This window comes from Juglans microcarpa x Juglans regia, chromosome 2D (assembly GCF_004785595.1).
Source record: "Juglans microcarpa x Juglans regia isolate MS1-56 chromosome 2D, Jm3101_v1.0, whole genome shotgun sequence".
NCBI lineage: Eukaryota > Viridiplantae > Streptophyta > Magnoliopsida > Fagales > Juglandaceae > Juglans > Juglans microcarpa x Juglans regia.
This window is the reverse complement of record NC_054596.1, coordinates 2,407,752-2,428,181: the sequence shown is the minus strand read 5'-3', so window position 1 is coordinate 2,428,181 and position 20,430 is coordinate 2,407,752. Positions and strand designations below refer to the sequence as shown.

Below are 20,430 nucleotides of genomic sequence, written 5' to 3'. Positions count from 1 at the left end.
GCCGAGAAAGAAGTATTTTTAAAATTATGAGTTAGTTGACACGTACGTGAAGGAAAAAAGCAATGTGGCATTAAGAAGCTGGTTCGTGTGAAAGTGAAAAACTAGTACTTTTTAACTTTATGAAGTGTTTGTACATCCATGTAACAACGCTGATTTTGACATAAATGTTGGGGTGCATTTAATGGATTTTTAGATATATTAGTTGAATCATCACTTGTAAAATTATACTTTACTCTGATATTAAGCTAAATCATTATTAGTCTAAACTGTTTAAACGAAGAGAAAAAAATATATATATATTTAAATTATATTCTAAACTGTCCTTAATTTTACTCTTCAATATATCTGGTAGCAACCGATTATTCTAATCAAACTATTTCCTTCTACTTCACGTTGAAATCACTGAATAAAATTTGATGGCAGGAGATGTACGTAATCATGCACACTCACTTATCCACACTTGTAGCTCTTCCTCTAGTTACAGTCCTATCATCCAACAATTCTCATATGGTTGATATTCTTCATTGATGATTCTAAGGTCATATCGATACACAGTCAGCTACAATAATTAGACCGAAATGTGATTAAAAAAAAAAAAAAAAACCGAAGACTGTCCCTGAAATTGTAGAAATGTAGCAAATGTTCGAACTTAATTCTCCCTGAACGTAATTCTCCCTGTCCTATGACAATGATGGAAGTAGGAGTCGTCAACTGGCTTGGCTTTGTGTCTAGAATGCTTGCCTGCTGTCACGGGCTCGAGGAAAGGACAGTAAGGATGCCTGGTGTCACGGGCTCGAGGAAAGCACAGTAAGGATGTCGGCAAGGTGCTCGGCATGACTGGTGCCGCAAACTCGCAGGCCATGGCAACTTCAACTTGTGAGAAAAGGTTGACTAAGCCTGACGCACGACCAGCTTAAATGGGTTGCATTTAAATCACGGTCACAGACACACAGATCAGAGAGCGGTCTATGTTCACACCGGCAAATTACGAAGTATGAATTCCCATTAACCTATTCGAGTGGCAAGCCTTGTTAATTAATGCTCGACGGTTGAGACTGCCTAATGACATGTTCAGAAAAGTCAAGGAGTACGAGAGTTGAATTACAGTATAAACAGAACATTGCATCCATCCAACAAGACAAAGACTCGACTTTTGTTTACCGCTAACAAAAAATGCATCCGATGAAGGCGGTGGGTGGACCAGGATTCCCTATTTCCAGCCATGTTACAAAATTATATGGCTAAAAATATGAGATTTTACAATCGAAGTTCAAAGTGTAGGCCCGGCACATTCAATCACAGGATACAATACTGTGAATTGACTAATGCACAAAGATTTCAATCTTGAAACAGTTTCCGAGACAAGACCACCACTGAACTAGGCTGGTAGACAACAACGAGACATTTATTTGTATACAATAACGAAAGTGAAGCAAGCTAAAACACCTGCCAGTGTCACTCTATTTTTTCGCCATCAAGGCTACCCAAATCAGAAGCAGCTTTGGCCGCACGAGTCAAAATGTCTGAAACCCAATGTGCTCCTTTGGCAAAGTAGCTGCTGTTCACTAGAGCATTACCAGCTACAGCTGCCGCTCTCCCTGTAACAGTTGCTGCAACGATAGCTGCTGTACCAGTGACAATAGCAGCTGATTTGGTGATGTCTGAAACATGGTATTTATCATCCACAGCCTTAAAAGTTTCCATGCCAGCATAAATATGATCAGTGAGCCCAATTCTATTGCTTAGCTCAGCAACCTTTGCTGCTGCGGTAGCTGAGACTCGATGGGACTCATCAAAATCTTTGGCCTTGATTAATGCATCCTTGCCCAGAATATATCCCCTGGCTAGCATTGTCTTGACAACTTCCTGTGCACAAGTTACTGCTTCTCCCGGGGTGGAGGCGCATTGTCCCATATGAATAGTCTGCCAAAACCATACAAATTTAGCAAACATTCATAACCAGGTATTGTGGTTACCCCCCCCCCCCCCCCCCCCCCCCCCCCCCCCCCCCCCCCCCCAAAAAAAAAAAAAAAAAAATTTCCTTTCCGATTACTCACTAAAAAAAAGTTGGCAAGTCCCAAATTAATATGCAAACAAACTGTTTTAAGAACAGCCAAAAATGCAAAACTTCAACGTCATATGCTAAGAGAGACTGCATCAGAATATTCTATCTTATAATTTCCATGATAAGGTTCCAGTTGATATGTTCCACAGCGTAAAGTTTATCAAGTGAAGTATAATTTCTGTAATGAACCAAGCAACCATGTCATACTACTTCTAGAAGGATCAATGCATACCATTGAGCTGGTATCATCTCTGGGCATCACTGACAGACTATTCCAAGGGTCGGATTCATCGATATATGCTCCCCAAGGTTGTATGTGTACACATTGATCTAGAATTGTAGCTCCCTGAAACACAAAAAATGGACAATGAGCAAATAAACTGTTCTGTGAAATGTCAGATAGTCATGGCATTGGGATATTCTGTAGTTCCTGTCCACCCATTACAAGTGGGACAGAACTTTCAGTTCATTGCAATTCAACACCTCATGAAAAATCAGTCACGTAAAGATAAAGGCCATATCCAAATTAATAAAAGTCCACTTGGACTGAATGATTTATATCTTATATATCTCCAAATGTGAGAGCTTATTAGCAATACATTTTTTTATAAATAGAGCTTGTTAGCAATACATACAAGTATATTACCAATGTTTTCAAAGGAGAAAGACAATAACAAGGCACTAAGGCCAAGCCCTTGCATAGCCCGAGGCATGAGGCAACACTTGATAATTTATGAGCTGATTGGAGAACATGAATAGGGATAACCATATCAAAATTTTCAATTTTAAGCTGAGTCATATGAGCATTTATCAGATACTAATTATAAAAAATAGGTAGCAAGAACAAATTGACATTCTAAGAATGACTCTCGTTTGCCTTGTCAAATTACACTACTGAGATTAATGTAGAAACCAGTTCCAGCCTCCCTTGGCACAATGTTTAACAGTCAGATAAAACTCAAATATGATTAGCAAACAACCATTATTATTGCAAATTCGCCAAAAAATAAAGACAACGAGTAGAGGGAGGTAATAAACTGGAGTATTCACATAATTACATAGATAGGCCACTAGTTTGTTTCCCTAACAACATTAAAGTATGGGAGAAGAGCGTCTGCAAAGCAACTTACACTGAGCAAAACAGCTGTTCCCAGAGCATAAGCATCTCTAAATGTCACATATGCAGTACAAGCACATTCACCGTATCTGTTTCTCAACAAACAAAGCAACTCTACAACTCAGAGCATTTATTAATTCCTATTAAGATTACTAACATACATTCAATTGATGCCAAAGAATTTATGTCCTGCAATGGTGGAGCCTTAATAATCAACAGCTAGTAGAGTACATAACAAGTGGGCTGCATTAAGAGCACATGAACAATAACTAATGATAATGCAGCGTAATTTCTCTTGGGTTTGAATGGTGATAGTATTTAAGGTCATCTCTTCACTTGTGTATAAACAAATGAGTCTAAGCTTACTTTACAATTAAGGCACAGACCAACCGCAGAATAGCACATAGGAGAGTGTAGAAAGGGAAGAACTATTAATTGATTAATAAACGAATTCAGAACTAATAGCACATAGGAGAGTGTAGGAGAGTGTAGAAAGGGAAGAAATATTAACTGATTAATAAACAATTCAGAACTACAAATAACCATTTCACTGCAACTTTAAGTGGATAGCTTTAAGGACGCGGGAGGAGAAGTTGCTAGTAATAAAGAGGCTCATAATTACGGTCGCTGTATAGAAGTTCTGAAAAGTTTTCATGAGTTACTAGAAACCAGGCATGTTGCTTTAGTTATAAGAAAATGGAGAAAACTAGAAGATAATATGGAAGCTTATTGTCCCAATTTGAGTTCAGATATTTATAAAATTCCAGATTCCTAATTTTTTTTTTCAATCTTGTTTTCTTAAAACCTTGAGGTTGGTTCAAGTGGTAAGGACATTGATCTTGGAAGTATGCTCCCCCGAGGTCTAAGGTTTGAACCCTTGTGTACAAACAAATTCTAGGGGCCATGTCCCATAGGTGGAGAACCGATGATCAAACTGATCTGTTATACGAATCCGGAGTTTAATCAGGTAACAGACATGTTATGTTTGCACACTCTCCAGGTTTCTCGTTGTCAAAAATGTTGTTTTCTTCATAGATTTGGGCCTTTCAAGATAGCACTGATAAAGTGCATATTTGAATTTATCATCGTCATTGTTTACAAGTTCATAAATGTGGGGTGGGGCAATCAAGGAAATTATTTCAGTCAACAAGAACCGAAAGTCAAACATATAACTTATTTTATATCCTGAAATCCTAAAATTCATAGTACTCAACAAACCAATGTGACATATCATTAATGATCCCATTCTATATCATGATTATATGAAGGCTAAGTGAAGTTAATCATAAATAGGCATCCATGCATAATGTGAATCATTTTCAAGTTCCACAATGGCATTGCTGCTTTTCATTGTTCCCAAATAGATTGGACACAAATTCCAACTATAATCATGGACTGAACCACCATTGTGGAGATTGAATCAATAAGTGAATTTATTTTCAGCAACTAGAAGCAGGGTAGATGAGCTTTACCTGACAATTTCAACTCCCTCAATTGCACCACAGTAAGCGAAAAAATTGTAAACATCATTCTCTGTTACTTTAGGAGATAAGCTTGTAACTTCAGCAGTGTAACCAGCAGGGTGCATTCTCTTGAAATTTCAAAAAGAAAAATGTTGGGATAGGACTGAACCTGGAAAATGATATATAACATAAAATCTCAGCATCTTAGTTCAAGAAAAGGAAAATGATCACATAAGAACCATTTTGGTTCATTCAACACTTGAGAATGATGAAAGCACTGCATACCATTACTTTTTCATTTTGGTATATAAAGTCCATATCTTGGAGGAACAGACATTAAGGATAAGAAAAATATCAAAAAGGGATAGAAGGCATTATCATCTTGGGCAGGCTTCCTATATGTGGTGATCCTGATTCCTGAGGGGCATACCTTAGTGGTCCCCAACTCTTATCAACAATCCCCTCATTAAGCAAAGCCTATGATGACCAACATAACTTGGTGCTTCCAACATCTTCTTTGTTTTTAAGGGCAATCATTTCTTTTTTTTATAAGTAAGAAGAATGGCAATCATTTCTTTTTTAGATAGGTAAACATCAGAAACAAGAATTTTACAGGCAATCATTTCATTATACTTTCTTTTTATCAGTAAATAGGAATTTTATTAAAATTAGGCGAAGCCAAGTACACGGGAAATATACAAGAACCACACATATGCATGACTGTCTAAAGATACTAATCATTTCATTAAACTACAATGAGAAATACAGAAGGAAGGGGTGGAGGTCCCTAAGAATTTTCTCGTCACAGATAATACAATGTAGAGAAATACAATTAAGAAAAGTAAAATGGTACCACAATATGGACCGGGCCCACATCGGAAATAACCGCCATAAAACTAAAAGGCGGTTTTCAGTGCAGGCGCTTCCAGCATTTAGCAAGTATAATACATGGCTTCACAAAAAAACAACTGCACACCATTTGGTGATTCTCTCTCAATAACAATTACTAACGTGAATGATAAGGGTTTTCCAACCAAAAGGAACCAAAAATAAGGAGAACAAAACCTTGGGGCAATCATAAAATTTAGTAGCAAGCAATTTCTAAAAGTAAAGTTGAACTTGCATTGCAAGCATCAAAACAAGTCAAACAATGCAAGGGGGGAAAAAGATTGAACTTTGGCTAAAGTAGAACCGTGGCATGACTTAAAGGAGAGATATTCAACTTCTCTAAAATGAGCATAGTGCCTCGTAAACAAAGGGGTTGTGGGGGATTCGGCTAGGGTAATTAGGAACAAGTTGATTCTTTTGAATAACATCTTGGAAACAAAGGGATTCCCAAAAGGGCAGGTTCTAACGAACAAATAAAAAATAAAGCAACCATTAGAAATTCTACTATTCACGACAAAATGATCACACATGATTAAAACTGGTCCAAGAAACGCCTTGTTTGGATACAAAGATGGTTTCATTTCATCTCATCCTATCATTACAACTTTATCAAATTTTCGCACAAAATATAATAAACAATTCAACTTTTTCAAATCTCAAAACAATAATAATATTAATAAATAATATTCTAACAATATTTTATTCAACTCATCTAAAACAATTTCATCTCATTTCACTATCTAAGCAAGCCCTGAGTTTTTCTACAAACTTACAAACTAATAGCATCATTAAGGCCCCTTTTGAATACAGAAACGGTTTCATCTCATCTCATCTCATCATTATAATTTTTTCAAATTCCAACATAAAATATAATAAACAATTCAATTTTTTTAAATTTCAAAAAAATAATAATATTAAAAAATAATATTTTAATAATATTTTATTAACTACCAACTTTTATCTAAAATCAACTCATCTCATTGTCCAAATGAAACTAACTCATTAGCAGGAAAAAAAAAAAAAAAGGCAAAGAAACAGACTAAATTGTACCAACATATTCTGAAATTCATATTTTGAAGTGGGAATGTCAGGGCAGGACTCCAAATAGTTATACAGATTAGAACTTCATCAAGAGTTTCTTGAACTAGGAACAGGACGAACATCAGTTCGTGCAAACTTGAAAGATTGGAGACCAAAAACTCTAAAGTTGTGAATTTTATGAAGGAGATCCTTTGCACATACCTGTTCTTGATCAGAGAAAGCACCTGTGAGCGAGAGACGAGACGAAGAGAGTGGCTTTAAATCCTAAACTCCTTTTTATGTTGCTACTGGGGTTAAGGGTGTTTGTATCGAATTTGCTACTCCCACCGACAATAGAGCGCGTGTCGACCCTTATTTGGAGACTATTTATTTATTAAAGAGTTATGTTATGTATAGTTTATTTTTGTGTATTTTTTATATATTTTATTGATATAATTGATCAAATTAATTATTTTATATTAAAAAAATAATGATGTCAATCACATTAATGAAATATGTATAAGAATATGTAAAAGTAATTATACATAAAATTTTTATTTATTATATTTTATTTATAAATTTATCATTTAATATCACATCATTAACTAATAAAAAAACGTTAAAATAAAATAACGAATAGATTTTTTCATTTTTTCACCTTACTTTATATTATCAGTTCATTTGGATGACGACTGAAGGAGGACGTAACGTTAGAATGAAGGAAGAAAGAAAGCAAGCAAGTTGATGTGCAACGCTAATTCCACCTAACATATATGGAGTTAGTTGAGCAGACAAATTTTAGATTTTGTCAAGTGTTATATGATGGAGAATCATCCACATCAATAATTTTAGGGGAGGTTCGATAATGAATTAAGATGAGATAAAATTAAAAATTAAATAAAAAATATTTTTTAATATTATTATTATTTTAAAATTTAAAATAATTAAATTGTTTATTATATTTTTTTATAAGAATTTAAAAAGATTATAACGATTAAATGAGATGAGTTAAATGAATTTTTGTATCCAAACCGAGCTACTTATAATATGGTGCCATAAAATTAACAGTTAAAATAACTCATTCAAAAAAGAAAAATGATAATTTATATTTTAAGAATGTGCTGCAGTCTGTATATTTTCTTTAAAAAAATAGATAAATTTAATATATATATAAAAAAAATTAGTTTTTAAATAATGATCTTCACTTTTTTTAAGAGGGAATACACGAAAACAACACCCTACTATATATAGTATTACACGTTCCAAAAAATATATACTGAAAATTGGACAAACTAAACTTTTTCGGTAATAGAGCTTGAAATGCATATCACTTCCAGAATCTAGAGATCTTTGTGGGCTCAAGACTCGTTGAGAAGGGCAAATATGTGGGGACACTATGGGCCATATACATATGGGTCGTAGCGGAAGAAGGGACATGGAAAAGCCATTGAACAGACGGCCTACACTTGCCCATCACTAGCCCATTAGCTTCATATGATAAAGAGAAATGATGAATCGACACGTGGAAGGCGCACAAAATAAGAGAAAATAAAAAAAATGTACAAATTAAATTGACAACGTGAATTAACGTAATATGTTAAATATATTATGTAATAAAATAAATTTTATAATTTATTACAGGTCAGAGATTTTTTTGAAAACGGCAAAGCATTAAAGGCAATTGAGAAAAGATGGCATCCCGCCTGAGACGCACCGCACGAGAAGATGGGTAGAAACTATGAATAGCCAGGGGTTTCGGTGTCGCAGTCTCTCACTGATAGGGTCAATCTAACTTGAGCGTCAGAGCATCTCTACTTGATGTATAACATGAAAACGTTAACTAGAATTTAAGGAAAATGTTAGATCAGGACGATCGAGGTACTGACGTCTCTGCTTGATGTAGAAGTATCCTTGACAGTTTCCAAGTCAGCCACTAACATAACGCAGATCATAATCATGCCATGCAAACTCTTTAAGAATTTGAAAAGAAAACAATTGAGCTAAAAAATTAAAAACTATAAATAAACAATTAAAAAATCTCAGATTTATTTTAGAGAAGGCCGATGGCTGCACGATCTAGTACCACATCCGTCCGTCCCAAGAATGAGGCCAGGGTGGCTGCATGAGTACTACTACCACTATATTACCACACGCAGTTTCGGGGGGGGGGGGGGGGGGGGGGGGGGGGGGGGGGTGGGGTTGATTGCTCCGCGACACCTCAATTTTTGGGGCATGATCGCATATCGATCACCACTCCACAATCTAAGGACGGGCGGCCGCATGGACTGTCGACACACATGGTTGCATGATCACATCCTAATTTAGGGGAGGCCGGACATGGCTGCTCGTCTTTCTTTTCTCTTCTCTTCTTTTCTTCAAGTTTTCATCTTTTAAATATCTTTAATATTGAACACTTTTCAGTTTACAGACTCTGCATGATGAGACTCGGGAATTAATGTCGGTTGTGCATGTCAATTTAGTGATGCATGTATGTCATGTCATGATATCATGGTCTCATGGGTTGCATGCCACATGAATTTACAGTTTATACAGGAACAAAAGTTGTAGTACCCCCTTGCAAAATAGTCAATTTTAAATCATGTCACTTTCTCATCCAAATAAAAAAAGATTATTTTTAAGAAAATGTGACTATGTGAGAGTTGCCGAATGTACGTATATATGAACGGGGAAACTTGAACTGGGATGTCCATATCACGATCGAGACGCAGTTTTAAACAAACTACCATATATATTTCTTTTTTAATTTGAATCAGGAAATAACTAGCTAGCTTTGGTGTCTTTAGAGCATCTTCAATAGATTAGTTAAAATTAGAGAACACTTTTGATAAATATAAAAGAAATTTAACTTTTGATTATTCCATTCACATATATAAGTCCTCATATTAAAATAATTATTTTCTTATTATATAACAATAAAATAATATAAAATAAATTTAGCTTTGACAATTCACATCAAATCCTTATATTGAATTATTTATTTATTTATTATATAGTAATGAGTAATTAATATTTAAAAAAATATTTAATTTTTTTAATTATTATTTTATTTTATTTTATCATCTTTTACCATATTTTACCAATTATATTTTAATTATTAATAATATTCTACTAAATTATGGATTAAAAAATTATATTTTTTTCAATTGTCATCTAATGCTAATTGTCATTCCAAAAAATAAAAAATAATTAAATAACAGAAAAGCCAATTGGTATATGCGTGCACGAGTGTTGGTAAGGCTCTGTTTTTTTTTAGAGAGAACGAAGAAGCAGTTGATGTTAGAAAGGAGAAAGAGAAATAAATAATAAAATATACATTTGGTATATTTACAATAACTAATAAATTTGGAAATGATTTTGCTGTTCACTGTAGTTAAAGTCTAAATATTTGAATTTTAACTAATCCATTGTTATGATATTTTAGGATCTAATAGTTAAATATGTGATGGATTTAACCTTTGACTAATTGATTAAAGATGCTCTAAAACTCTCGATGACCTAATGACAATATTATGAGGCGAAGTGTATATATATACATGGTCAGATATATAGTTGATGACCAATCTCAATCATTTTCACCTTTTAAGACATAGTCGTGTCGTGCGGAATCTTAACGGAGCTGTTTATTTACTCTAATACTTATCAGTACTATTGTCCCATGGCTTCCAACATATCCAGATTAAACTCTGAGTGATCTCCTAGCCAATGAGATTTTTTCCCAGTTTTCTCTGATCATGCGCGCGCGCGCACATGCCTATATATACGTACATAGCTATATTGTCTTCATTACCGACATGTTTCGTTTGTGTCTCTAGATGTTGTGTTTGATTTAGATACATGATGTTTATAGAAATTTTTAGTCCCAGCTAGCTTCTCCGGCCCGTTGGTCGAAAAAATCACCGCAGATGTGCATAAATCTGTTCGAAGAAGTTCCTGTGCAGGCAGCTCTGGCCTACATATTATACCATTCAACGTCCCAATGAACAATTCGGCGGGTTCTATGCAAAAGTAAATATATATATTATACTACCATCAAATATTTCACAGACGTTTGATGAATGGTGCAGATCAAGTAGTCATGCATGCACTCTTTCATCAGCATAGAGTTGTTAGGTCATGTAATTACCTAGGCTTCGCAATATATGCATGGGCGCAGTTTATGTGTCCTAGCCTTTTGATCAACAAGATCATTTGCACAACGTATTTCATATTTTTTTTAGTAAACTTATTGGGCGTGGAGGATAACATTTAATTAGCCAGAAAGTATCGCGTAAACCATGAAACGGAGTATGTTAATATTTACCCCAGCTTCGTTAATTTCTCACATTATCAGCAAATTAGAACTAGATATATTAAAAATATATATATTTTTATTTTTATTGTCGTTATTTTTGGTGTACGTACGTAGATGTTCCCTAGCTTGTCGAGTGATAATAAAACCGATGTCCATAAGAAAACAAAAGGCTTCATTAAATCACTCCCATAAGATGTTTCGGGTACTCTCGTGACGTTGTGCAACGCATGAGCATCCTGATGTAATTACCAACAAAAGCTTATAAGTTTAATTAACAGTAGTACCATATTTGCCAATTGTACTGACCATTAAGAAATTATAAGCCTCATTTTGCTTTCAACTCAAGTACGCCATACCCTTGTACCGATCATCATGATGTCAACCTTTTAGCATGCATGTCAATATTATAAATGAAGTCATAACTTAAAAGAACTGGAATCCAGGGAAAAAAAAAAACAGTACATGAGCAAGTACTTTTTTCTTTTTTTTTGAAACAGTACATGAGCAAGTACTACTTGCATGTAAAAGAGGCATGCATGCAATGCTAGCTAGTGCAAGTCCTTTTATTAATATACGACTAATTACAGCGTGATCTATTCACGCTGGAAATCTGAAATACACTAGCCATGCACTGTTAGATCTAGTGACCAAAACCTAGATAAAAGCACAACTATATATATATATATATATATATATATATATATATAATATATATAGCATAGGAAATGAGTTTTCATTGCGCAATTAAACTCCTTATTATCGAAGCCTCCTCGCTGTCAGCATCAATTGTAGCCAAAAGCTGGGACAGTCGCTGGCTCAGGTCATCCACCTCTCTGTGCAAGCTTCTGATGTAGTTGCAGGTCTCTTGTAGAACCTTAGACGCAGGTACCTGCACAAGAAAGTCAAACCCAAATCAGCGACCACTTTCTTGATCAAGATACGATATATATCTTTTGCAATCTTCATTTACTGTATATATATGGTTTAGGCCATACAGGAAAGCAAATAAACTGAATTTAGCAGTATTCTATATATATTTCTAGCTCCAATTTCTGTACTAACTACAGATCACAGACGCACCGTCGGTACAAACAAAAGATCACTGTTAAGCAAGGGTCAATGAGGACGTCAACAGCCATGAATATGTTTTGAATTGAAGTAGTTTCCTTAAAACCCGGGTCAAATTTGGATCTATCCACACGAATCCTATTATATTATGGCAGTGTTTACATGTGACTCATAGCCTGTTACAGTGTTACATTTGCACACTAGTTTTCTGCAGTTGGGTCTACGGACTTCCAGAGAGAGAGAGAGAGAGTTAAATCACCTTGTCAGAGCGCCTATTGCGAATCTCAGGAACAAATTGGCGTAACTTGGAAACGAGCTCGATGATTTGGTCATCCGTGATCCTCGAAGTCCCCGACTGCCTCGACCTTCTGCTAGACATCGTCGCTGTGTTTGTTTCAAAGTACGAGCCTGAAAAATATAATATGGCTGGAGATCGAAATATATATCCAAAAAGAGACAATAGAAACAAGTTTTCCTGAAACGAAAGGTAGTAGGCTTAACAAGAAGAAGCAACAGAGTAAGAAGAAGAAAAAGAAGAAAGACTAAAGTCGGATATAAGCTATGAAGACATGTAGAAAGTTAAAAGAGAGTCTAGAGATATAAAGAGGAGGACCACACAGAGGAAATGGACCGATCGAGAGAGATCAGTACAATAACATGGACGGTGATGTTGGATGTGAAGAAGACAAGTGCATGGGAGAAAGCAGTGTCGGAGTAGGCTTGTGTTTTCGAGAGAGAGAGAGAGAGAGAGCATAGACTTAATTCTAATGTAGTAAATGTGTATGTTCCCAACTTGGGGTTTGATCTCAAGTGGGCTTAAAGAAATATGTTTGTTTTTGAGCTAACAAAGTGGGCCTTCATGTAGATCCCTCAATGCGCAAGGCCATGTGATCATAGGACACTGATCCTCTCTAATCAGGTACTATCACCCCATTTGCATCAACAAATTACAGGCTGCCAAAATATCATAATATTTTGACTACTGTTACCCATATGAATCTGCGCTCCTTTGTTTCAGGGCACTTAAGTCTTATTCTCTTGGTCCAAAGTCCTGCATGGAATACTGTCATTGGTTAATTAAAACGTAAGTTGGAGGAAAGGTTGTAGTCAAGAGGATCTCAACCGATGCTTTTTAATTGTTTTTATACGTTAAGATAAGGTTAGCTTAATCACAATTAAACTAATCCTAAATAATATTAATGATATTTGCATATGAGAATTTAGTTAATTATTACACGTACGACACTCATTTTTTTTCTCCTACATGTTAGGGGGAATAACAATTTATATCTACCTGGTCCTCTCCCACACACATTATATGTATAATTGTTTTTCTTCGTTGTTTGCAATTGGTACAAGTACATTATTAACTACGTCGAGTGTAGGGTACCCTCCCTTGCTTGTCAAGGGTTCGGGTCACATGCCATTTCCCTGGCCTAGAGACACGACATGACACGTGGCTACTCTTATGTCTTAGTACAAGTACATATATCTTATATATTGGGAAGAAGAGGTTCCTAAGACGAGGATAGATCGATGCGAAATTTCCATGTCTTCATACGTCAAAAGCACAGTCACGTGTATCCATAAAATTAGGCGACCCCCATGAAGGATCCAGTACTCCTTTTTCCTCTCGATTGGTTGGTTCTAATATTACTAAAACCTGATTCAATTTTTACCGACAACCAGCAATTAGTTGTTACCTAGGGGCCGGAAGAAAAGGTCATTTTCAAGATGATACCGCTCGACGTAATTTGCGCCATGAAAAGGCTTTTGACAATCTCTAGATAGTTCCAAGTACTTAAGAAGGGCGGTAAAAAGATTAATATATAGCTAGCTAGCCAGCTAGGGAGCTAATTAATTAATTAATTATATATATTAGTCTTTTACTAGCTATATACTTTTGTGCATGGCTCGATATTCGGGCCGGAGTTAAGCGTTTGAACTTTGAACAAGAAGAAAAAAATTTGTATTTCCCGCCGCTAATTATTATTGTAAATGGTCATAATTTGTGACGGTAATCCGGCCATGCAGTTCACATGCATGCATTCATGCTGTGCTTCTGTACAGAAAAGTCTATATATAAGACTAATTATTAGACGGCTCGTTGCATATATGCCTAGCTAGCCTCCTATTAGAAAGAAAATTGACTAAAGCAACATGTGAGTTTTTATACAATCGACATCATACAATCTCATTAGCTGATTTCCGGCCTGTTGTCCTTGTACATGTGACTTTTCCCCCACTTTTTTGTACATGCATGACCTTGAATGTGACAAGTAGTATATAGCAGGCCAGCAAAGTGAATTCGCTACACTCAAAAAAGAATCACAACTTGTATACATTTACCTCTCGCTCATCACGAGATGATCTCGTTCCAAGGATATTCAAAATCTCTATATTTATCAGTTTTTATCTTAAGTACGTGGGTACACGTGGCTACAAAAAAAAAATTATTTAATTGTAACTAGTTATTTTTTTTTCAAAATGAGTATATTTTAATGACAAATAATCTATTACAAATACTAATTTTTCTTTTCTTATAGTGACGTACGCATGGATGATCGTATATAACATCCATTCATCATCTTTTATTTTGGGAGAAGGGTAAGGAGGGTGTTGGGTGGTTGGGTGATTCCTAATAATTCCTCGTTTCAAATATTGTGGTTGCAACTATATAATAGGGGTCCGCATGCAGTTGCTGATCCTCTTTTTCTCTTTAAGTAGGCTTTAATTTCTTCCCTTTCTTTTTCCTTACAAGTGTAAACTGAAGGACTTCAGTCGGCTTCCATGAATCTCGTAGAAAAATCGATTGGAAGTTGGTAGTTGGGGGTCAGTTGGAACCCAATGATGAAAAAGGATAAAAATGATGATGAGTTTCAAAGAGTTTTTCTTTGACTGATCTGGCTTCCCTCCCTAGCTCATGCAGTCTCGCCAGTGCATGCGGAGTTCCCTATTAATTAATTAATTAATAGCTAGTTGATCGAATGCCCTTTCTTGCTGCTTAAACATTGTTTCTTCTCTCTCTCTCTTTTTTTTTTTTTTTTAATTGAAAAATATTGTAACGTTGAAAGTAATATTCATTATCACGATCGAGTCTGATCGGACAATCCATATCCGGATATTTGATTCGGTAGATGCATGCCTGCGTATTCTCCGGCCACAAATATCCATTTTATTTGATCTGCTGATTTTCTTTCTTATTAGATACAAGATTATAATATATATATATATATATATATATATATATATACACATGAAGTGCATGCTGTGATCAAGTATAAATTAACTACGTACGTATATACCTACAATTCTAAACCCATTATTTGCCGTTTGTTTTGTTTAATTAACATAGCGGCAGAAGTGCGTTTGAATCTCCGACATTTAACTAATGATGTCTTATAAAGCATGATATGCAGCTTACTTTCTTCATCGCAAGTTAAACTGTCTTTATTACCTCTAATTAATGCTTCTGCTAATGCGTAAATATCATTAACCGTTTGAAATTCTCTTGCTTCACCGACCAGCTTCATCGTCGGATACTCATGAAAGTGTTTTCAATTTCGTACCATATTCGCCATACAGTCGGTATTTAGCGTACCGATATAGTAATTGATGTGGAAAATATAGTAATTGAAATTATTTTTTTGTAATTAATGTAAAAATCCTATTTTTTTCATAATTTTTACTCAATCTTACATCTGAAAATTATTTTCTTAACTATTTTTAATCACTTTTTCTTGAGAACTTAAAATCAAATCATTACTTCCCTTTTTATGATGAAGATGAGTAATTATTTTTTTAAATAATTGGATTGAGAACTTAGAACCATTATTGAGTTTTATAAATATGTGTTTTAACTTTTTAAGAATTGTATTGATATTATTTTGAAATATAATTTATACATATATAATTAATTTATTATATATTGACTATCCCGAAACGATACTAGTATCAAAATATAAGATCGCATTATATCTATTTTACATGAGTAAAAAAAATTAAAAAAAATCTACAATATATTATATTAATGTACCACAATAATAAATTTAATTTTTTTTTTATGATCTATGAACCAAACATTTCTTTTTAAAAAACAACGTTTAGGATAGAACTCACTGTGCGCACAAAAACTTTTTAATTTAATTAGCAGGTAATTAATATGTTAAATTTTTAATTTATATATGCATGCATTTACTCTGCAAAGCTCCTCTAGATCAGCCTTGCATCGATACATGTTTCATGTCTAGATAACAAGTTACCTTCCATACACCTTAATCTCACATTTGATAGTTTTGCTACTGCATTTGGATGTTGAGCTGAGTTCAGTTTTTTATGAATAGTAGTAGGTTGAGTAGTGAATGGAATTATGTGGAGCCATCTAAACTGAGTTTAAAGTATGTTTGGATGTTAAGATGAGCTTAATATTTTTTATGGAAAGTTGAAAAAAATTATGGGTCTCACGTGTAAAGAGATTTTGAGTTAAAATGAGTTTAATAATTTGAGAGTTAGGTATTTGGATGTTAGACTCAGCTTAAAATTAGATTAAATGGAGCTCAACTCAACTGAGTCTTACAACCAAACGCAGAAAATCTAGAATTAGTTCATTAAGATCAAATATAAAAATGATCTTTGTCGCTTGACCCCTTCCCATGACCTTCTAGGAAGAAAAATGAGAGTCTAAACTTATTTATAACTATTACATGATTGTCTACTTGGGACTATTATATAATGAAAAACATACAATAAGGACACAAATGAATCTTACAAACTGACGTGATACTAATAGTATGTCGCGTATGTGTCCCTAGTGTTTTTTTGTTTCTTTCCTTCACTTCCCTCAACCCTTAGCTCCTGTCTCCGTTCCCAGAGCCCAAAGAGAGAGAGTGACAGAGAGAAGCCCAAAGAGAGAAGTGTACTTGCCGGTGATGGGCAACAATGTCGATGACAGGCGATGACGCAATGACATCCCTGTCTTGCCGAAGAGAGAGATAGATGAGAGAGGCTTGTACTTACCAGTGGGGAAGATTGATGGGCTGCGGTGATACCGAGCTGCACGGATGGGGGTCTCAAGGGTTTAGAAAACGGAGTGGAGAGGAGGGGTGGGAAATGAAAAAGCCAGGAAACCATGAAGTAGGATATATAATTTATTATTATATGATGAAGCCATGAAGTAGGATAATATAATAATTTTATAAAAGTTGTGTCCCTTTCATTCCTCCTTACCCGTACCTATTCACTTGCTTGGTATCATGAGTAACATCAATACATCATCATCAATTACAAACCAAGACAAACTGATCTCTCCATTTTTGTGAATCAGGGAATCATTCTTTATTAAAATCATTAACTCCCACCTAACACCTATGAACCAACGAAAAACCCACATTTAGTTTATCATTCAGTCAATAAAACAAAATTACGTCTATCATAACAAATATCTTAATTATTATTTAAATATTAAATTACATCATCACTGAACAAGTCTATTTGTCTAACTTCATTATGCACACACGAAATTAGATTTCGAATACTCTCAGATTTTGTTATTCAACCAAGAAATTAAAAATCTGTTCTCTCGAAAACAAATAGATTCTAACAAGTTCTAACAAGTATTAAAGAAGTGAAAATTTTGGAAGAGAGAGAGAGAATTCGAAATTTTATTATCCTATCTTCAAATGGTAGGTCAATGAATCTATTTATAGATGACCAAAAGTTATGAATAAAAAATTATTATTTTTTATAATTCTGAAAACTATTCGGAATAAGTATATATATACTGCTTGTTGCCTAATGACACCGGTTGCCTTGTTTCTTCTCCAACCGGTTGGCACTAGTTCGAATCATGGTGGGCGCGCTTTCTGAGTTTTATTTTTCAATTTCCCAACCATTGTAGCGCCTCGCTGCTTGTGCGCGCCCCCCTTGATCCCCATACATTGCAATGCATGAGAGCCCCACGCATGCATGCCTTGATGCTGGCTGGCAGCATGCCTCTTGGGCCCTCTTCATAAATCAACAAAACTCTTCTTGACATGTGGGTGACTAAAACTCCAGCCCTTCGGGTAAATCAGAACCATAAACACCACCAAGCCATTTGATGTTCTTATGGTAAGCAAATAAACAGAAAATAACATAACTGTCATAAGCTTTCCATATCTTCTCTCTTTCCAAAATAATTCAAAACTTCCAAAATCAACCCATAAATATTATTAATAAATATAATATATAATTAATTATTTTGAAAATATTTCCAACATAAATGTGCGAGAAAAATTCTATTCATGTAGGCTTGGGCTGGCGTATGGTGCCAGAAATTGAATTAGGAACCCTAGTCCGAAAGGGGCTGGCCACTTGCTGCTATGCGACAGCCCATTGGGCTGTTTGTTGAACTACTGGGTGAGTAATTGAGTTAGAACTTAGAACTTAGGTTCAGGTATCAGATTAAACAATATCTTGGATTTAGCTCTGACAACTGACAAGCATACAAATCGAACTTTCAGGTTGAGGAAAAAAACACAACACACAAACACAAGGCAATCTTGAGCTATGGGTACTGATTAAGGTAGATCACTAGGATTATTGTCTGAGTAATCAATGATTTGTTGGGTTTATTGATCTCTACCAGAAAACTATATCCTCGGGCTCAAATATAACCTGAACCAAGACTTATGCAGTGGTCATTTTGGGCTACATATAGTGCCCAGGGGCCTGCCCATATTTCAGTTTGTGCATGGAAAAACAGCATTCAAAGTCAAGACACTAGGAGGTTTGGCTGCGCGCACCACTCTTCATTATTACTATTAGTTTGGAAAATACTCTAGAGTTGCTAATCCTTCCAACAAGAAAGTAAACTGATTTAAGTAAGTAACTTTGATTATGTTTGTCTTTAGTGATTAAGTAGCTAGGGTCCTTTAACAAATATGGTTTGGATAAGATTTTTACCTTTCAGCATTTCATAATCCAATTTTACCTTTCAATATTTTTTATAGAAAGTGAATGGTTTTCAATAATATTTGAACTCATGCACCCTTCATTCAATACCAAAAAATGTTGTATTTATTGAATATTTTAACTTTAGATACAGTGAATAATGTTCTCAAGTCGCAGGACTTTGATATACCATGTACAGATTCCCTTTAGTTCTTTTCTTATTGGCCTCTTATCAGAGCTAATGACATATGAACTATTTAACGATCCTCCTTCAAAGTTCAAACACAAACTCGATTACAAACTCCACGCAAAGTTAACAATGAAAACACAGAAAATGGTACCAATGGGGGACATCACATCATCAACCAACCCTCAAAAATTGAGCATGCATGCATGCAGACAAAGTTGATTCAATCAAAATTGGCCATAGTCTGTGTTTTACTTGATTAAAACATGGGTTTGCTATCTTTGCGTGAAGTTTTAATCTTTATGGGCAACTTTTTATGATTGTTTGTTCTAATTATGTAAGGTCGGTTGGCGTATATGGACAGCATATATATTACAGCTTTCTTCTACACTTATTCAAGGAGAGATGGATTGCAATTTAACTTCCTTCAATATCTCAATTATTGAACCCAGTTACCGTTCAAATTAATCCTGGTTAGTTTGAAATCTTCTTCCTTTTACTCATTATTGGAAAGACAGCATATCCTTTATATATTCTCGATCTACAGCATTGAATTCGTCATATAATCAGTCATGAAACTTCTCATTCGATGGCATTCAAAGTTGGAACTTTGACCTCCTCATTTCCTGTCTGCAACTTAATGGTAGGTACCATTTCTTATCATTCCACTTTAGGGGATGTCTCTTGGAAAATGTCATCTTTATCAAAGCAATAGAATATGGAGTGGCTATGGTGAACTGAAACCACAAAACCAAGGATGTTATTGGATTTACTGTCAATTTCAAGCAAATTGATACATGCGATTGAGATGTTTTTTTTTTCTTTGATGAGTGAAAAGTAAAAGAACTATTATTGCTTCAAGGCACATGAAACTCAGAAGATTGATAACTGAGAGGAATAGATCGAGATTCAGGATGAAATCTTCTGCCTTGGGGCTGGATTCCAGTCTCAAGACAAGTGTGACAGAGTATTTAAGACCCCAAAAATGATCAGGATCAAAGTGGCCCACCACAAAAGTAAAGTAAAAGCTATGCTTGTTGTGATTGAGTTTTGATTATTTGAGTGCATCAGTGCATCTGAGCAGAACCCGTATGGGCCAGAAACCAAAATGGTACGGCCTGAAAAATGGGCTGGAGCTTTCGGATTCAGACACTTCCACCCATCCATGACCAGCAGTCAAAAATTGTAGACTCGCACCCTTACAAGAACAGAAACAAGACACTGAAAAAGGGCCCCTCCCCCTCGCGAATCTAACCGGAAGAGAGCCTTCACAAACAGCCAAGTCTTTTTCTGCCATTATCGCCTGCGCTCTTCTCCATAATGATATGTCCTGTTCTATTTCTAGTGTGAACCCTTTGAATCAGTCGCGAAATTTGTTTA

The 20,430-nt window shown here is 35.1% G+C and overlaps 2 protein-coding genes and 1 long non-coding RNA gene across 4 annotated transcripts; 1 reads left to right on the top strand and 2 right to left on the bottom strand.

The window, feature by feature from the left end:
• Positions 1–1,291: 1,291 nt before the first annotated feature.
• Positions 1,292–6,911, bottom strand: LOC121249797 (binding partner of ACD11 1-like). Of its 2 annotated transcripts, none has more exons than XM_041148597.1 (5): positions 6,776–6,911; positions 4,655–4,814; positions 3,196–3,271; positions 2,298–2,411; positions 1,292–1,923 (listed from the first exon to the last, which is right to left on the bottom strand). In XM_041148597.1, exons 2-5 carry the CDS (start codon positions 4,768–4,770, stop codon positions 1,456–1,458), a joined length of 774 nt encoding a protein of 257 aa, XP_041004531.1. In that variant the 5' UTR covers positions 4,771–4,814; positions 6,776–6,911; the 3' UTR covers positions 1,292–1,455. The 2 variants fall into 2 exon arrangements, with proteins under 2 accessions (XP_041004531.1, XP_041004532.1); XM_041148598.1 differs by lacking the exon at positions 6,776–6,911 and adding an exon at positions 4,931–4,993.
• LOC121249799 lies at positions 1,840–16,824 on the top strand. Its single transcript, XR_005937652.1, has 3 exons — positions 1,840–1,971; positions 8,406–8,411; positions 16,813–16,824. It is a non-coding gene; the product is annotated as an uncharacterized LOC121249799 (long non-coding RNA).
• On the bottom strand, positions 11,381–12,596 carry LOC121249798 (transcription factor PRE6-like). The gene is made up of 2 exons (XM_041148600.1): positions 12,193–12,596; positions 11,381–11,754 (listed from the first exon to the last, which is right to left on the bottom strand). Exons 1-2 carry the CDS (start codon positions 12,310–12,312, stop codon positions 11,599–11,601), a joined length of 276 nt encoding a protein of 91 aa, XP_041004534.1. The 5' UTR covers positions 12,313–12,596; the 3' UTR covers positions 11,381–11,598.
• Positions 16,825–20,430: the final 3,606 nt, after the last annotated feature.

Coding starts and splice junctions, on each gene's coding strand:
- LOC121249797 (XM_041148597.1), bottom strand. CDS start 4,770: ATGCACCCTGCTGGTTACACTGCTGAAGTTACAAGCTTATCTCCTAAA. Junction 3,272..4,654: donor GAGGGAGTTGAAATTGTCAG/GTAAAGCTCATC, acceptor GTTGAGAAACAG/ATACGGTGAATGTGCTTGTA. Junction 2,412..3,195: donor GAACAGCTGTTTTGCTCAGT/GTAAGTTGCTTT, acceptor TTTGTGTTTCAG/GGAGCTACAATTCTAGATCA.
- LOC121249798 (XM_041148600.1), bottom strand. CDS start 12,312: ATGTCTAGCAGAAGGTCGAGGCAGTCGGGGACTTCGAGGATCACGGAT. Junction 11,755..12,192: donor GCAATAGGCGCTCTGACAAG/GTGATTTAACTC, acceptor TTTCTTGTGCAG/GTACCTGCGTCTAAGGTTCT.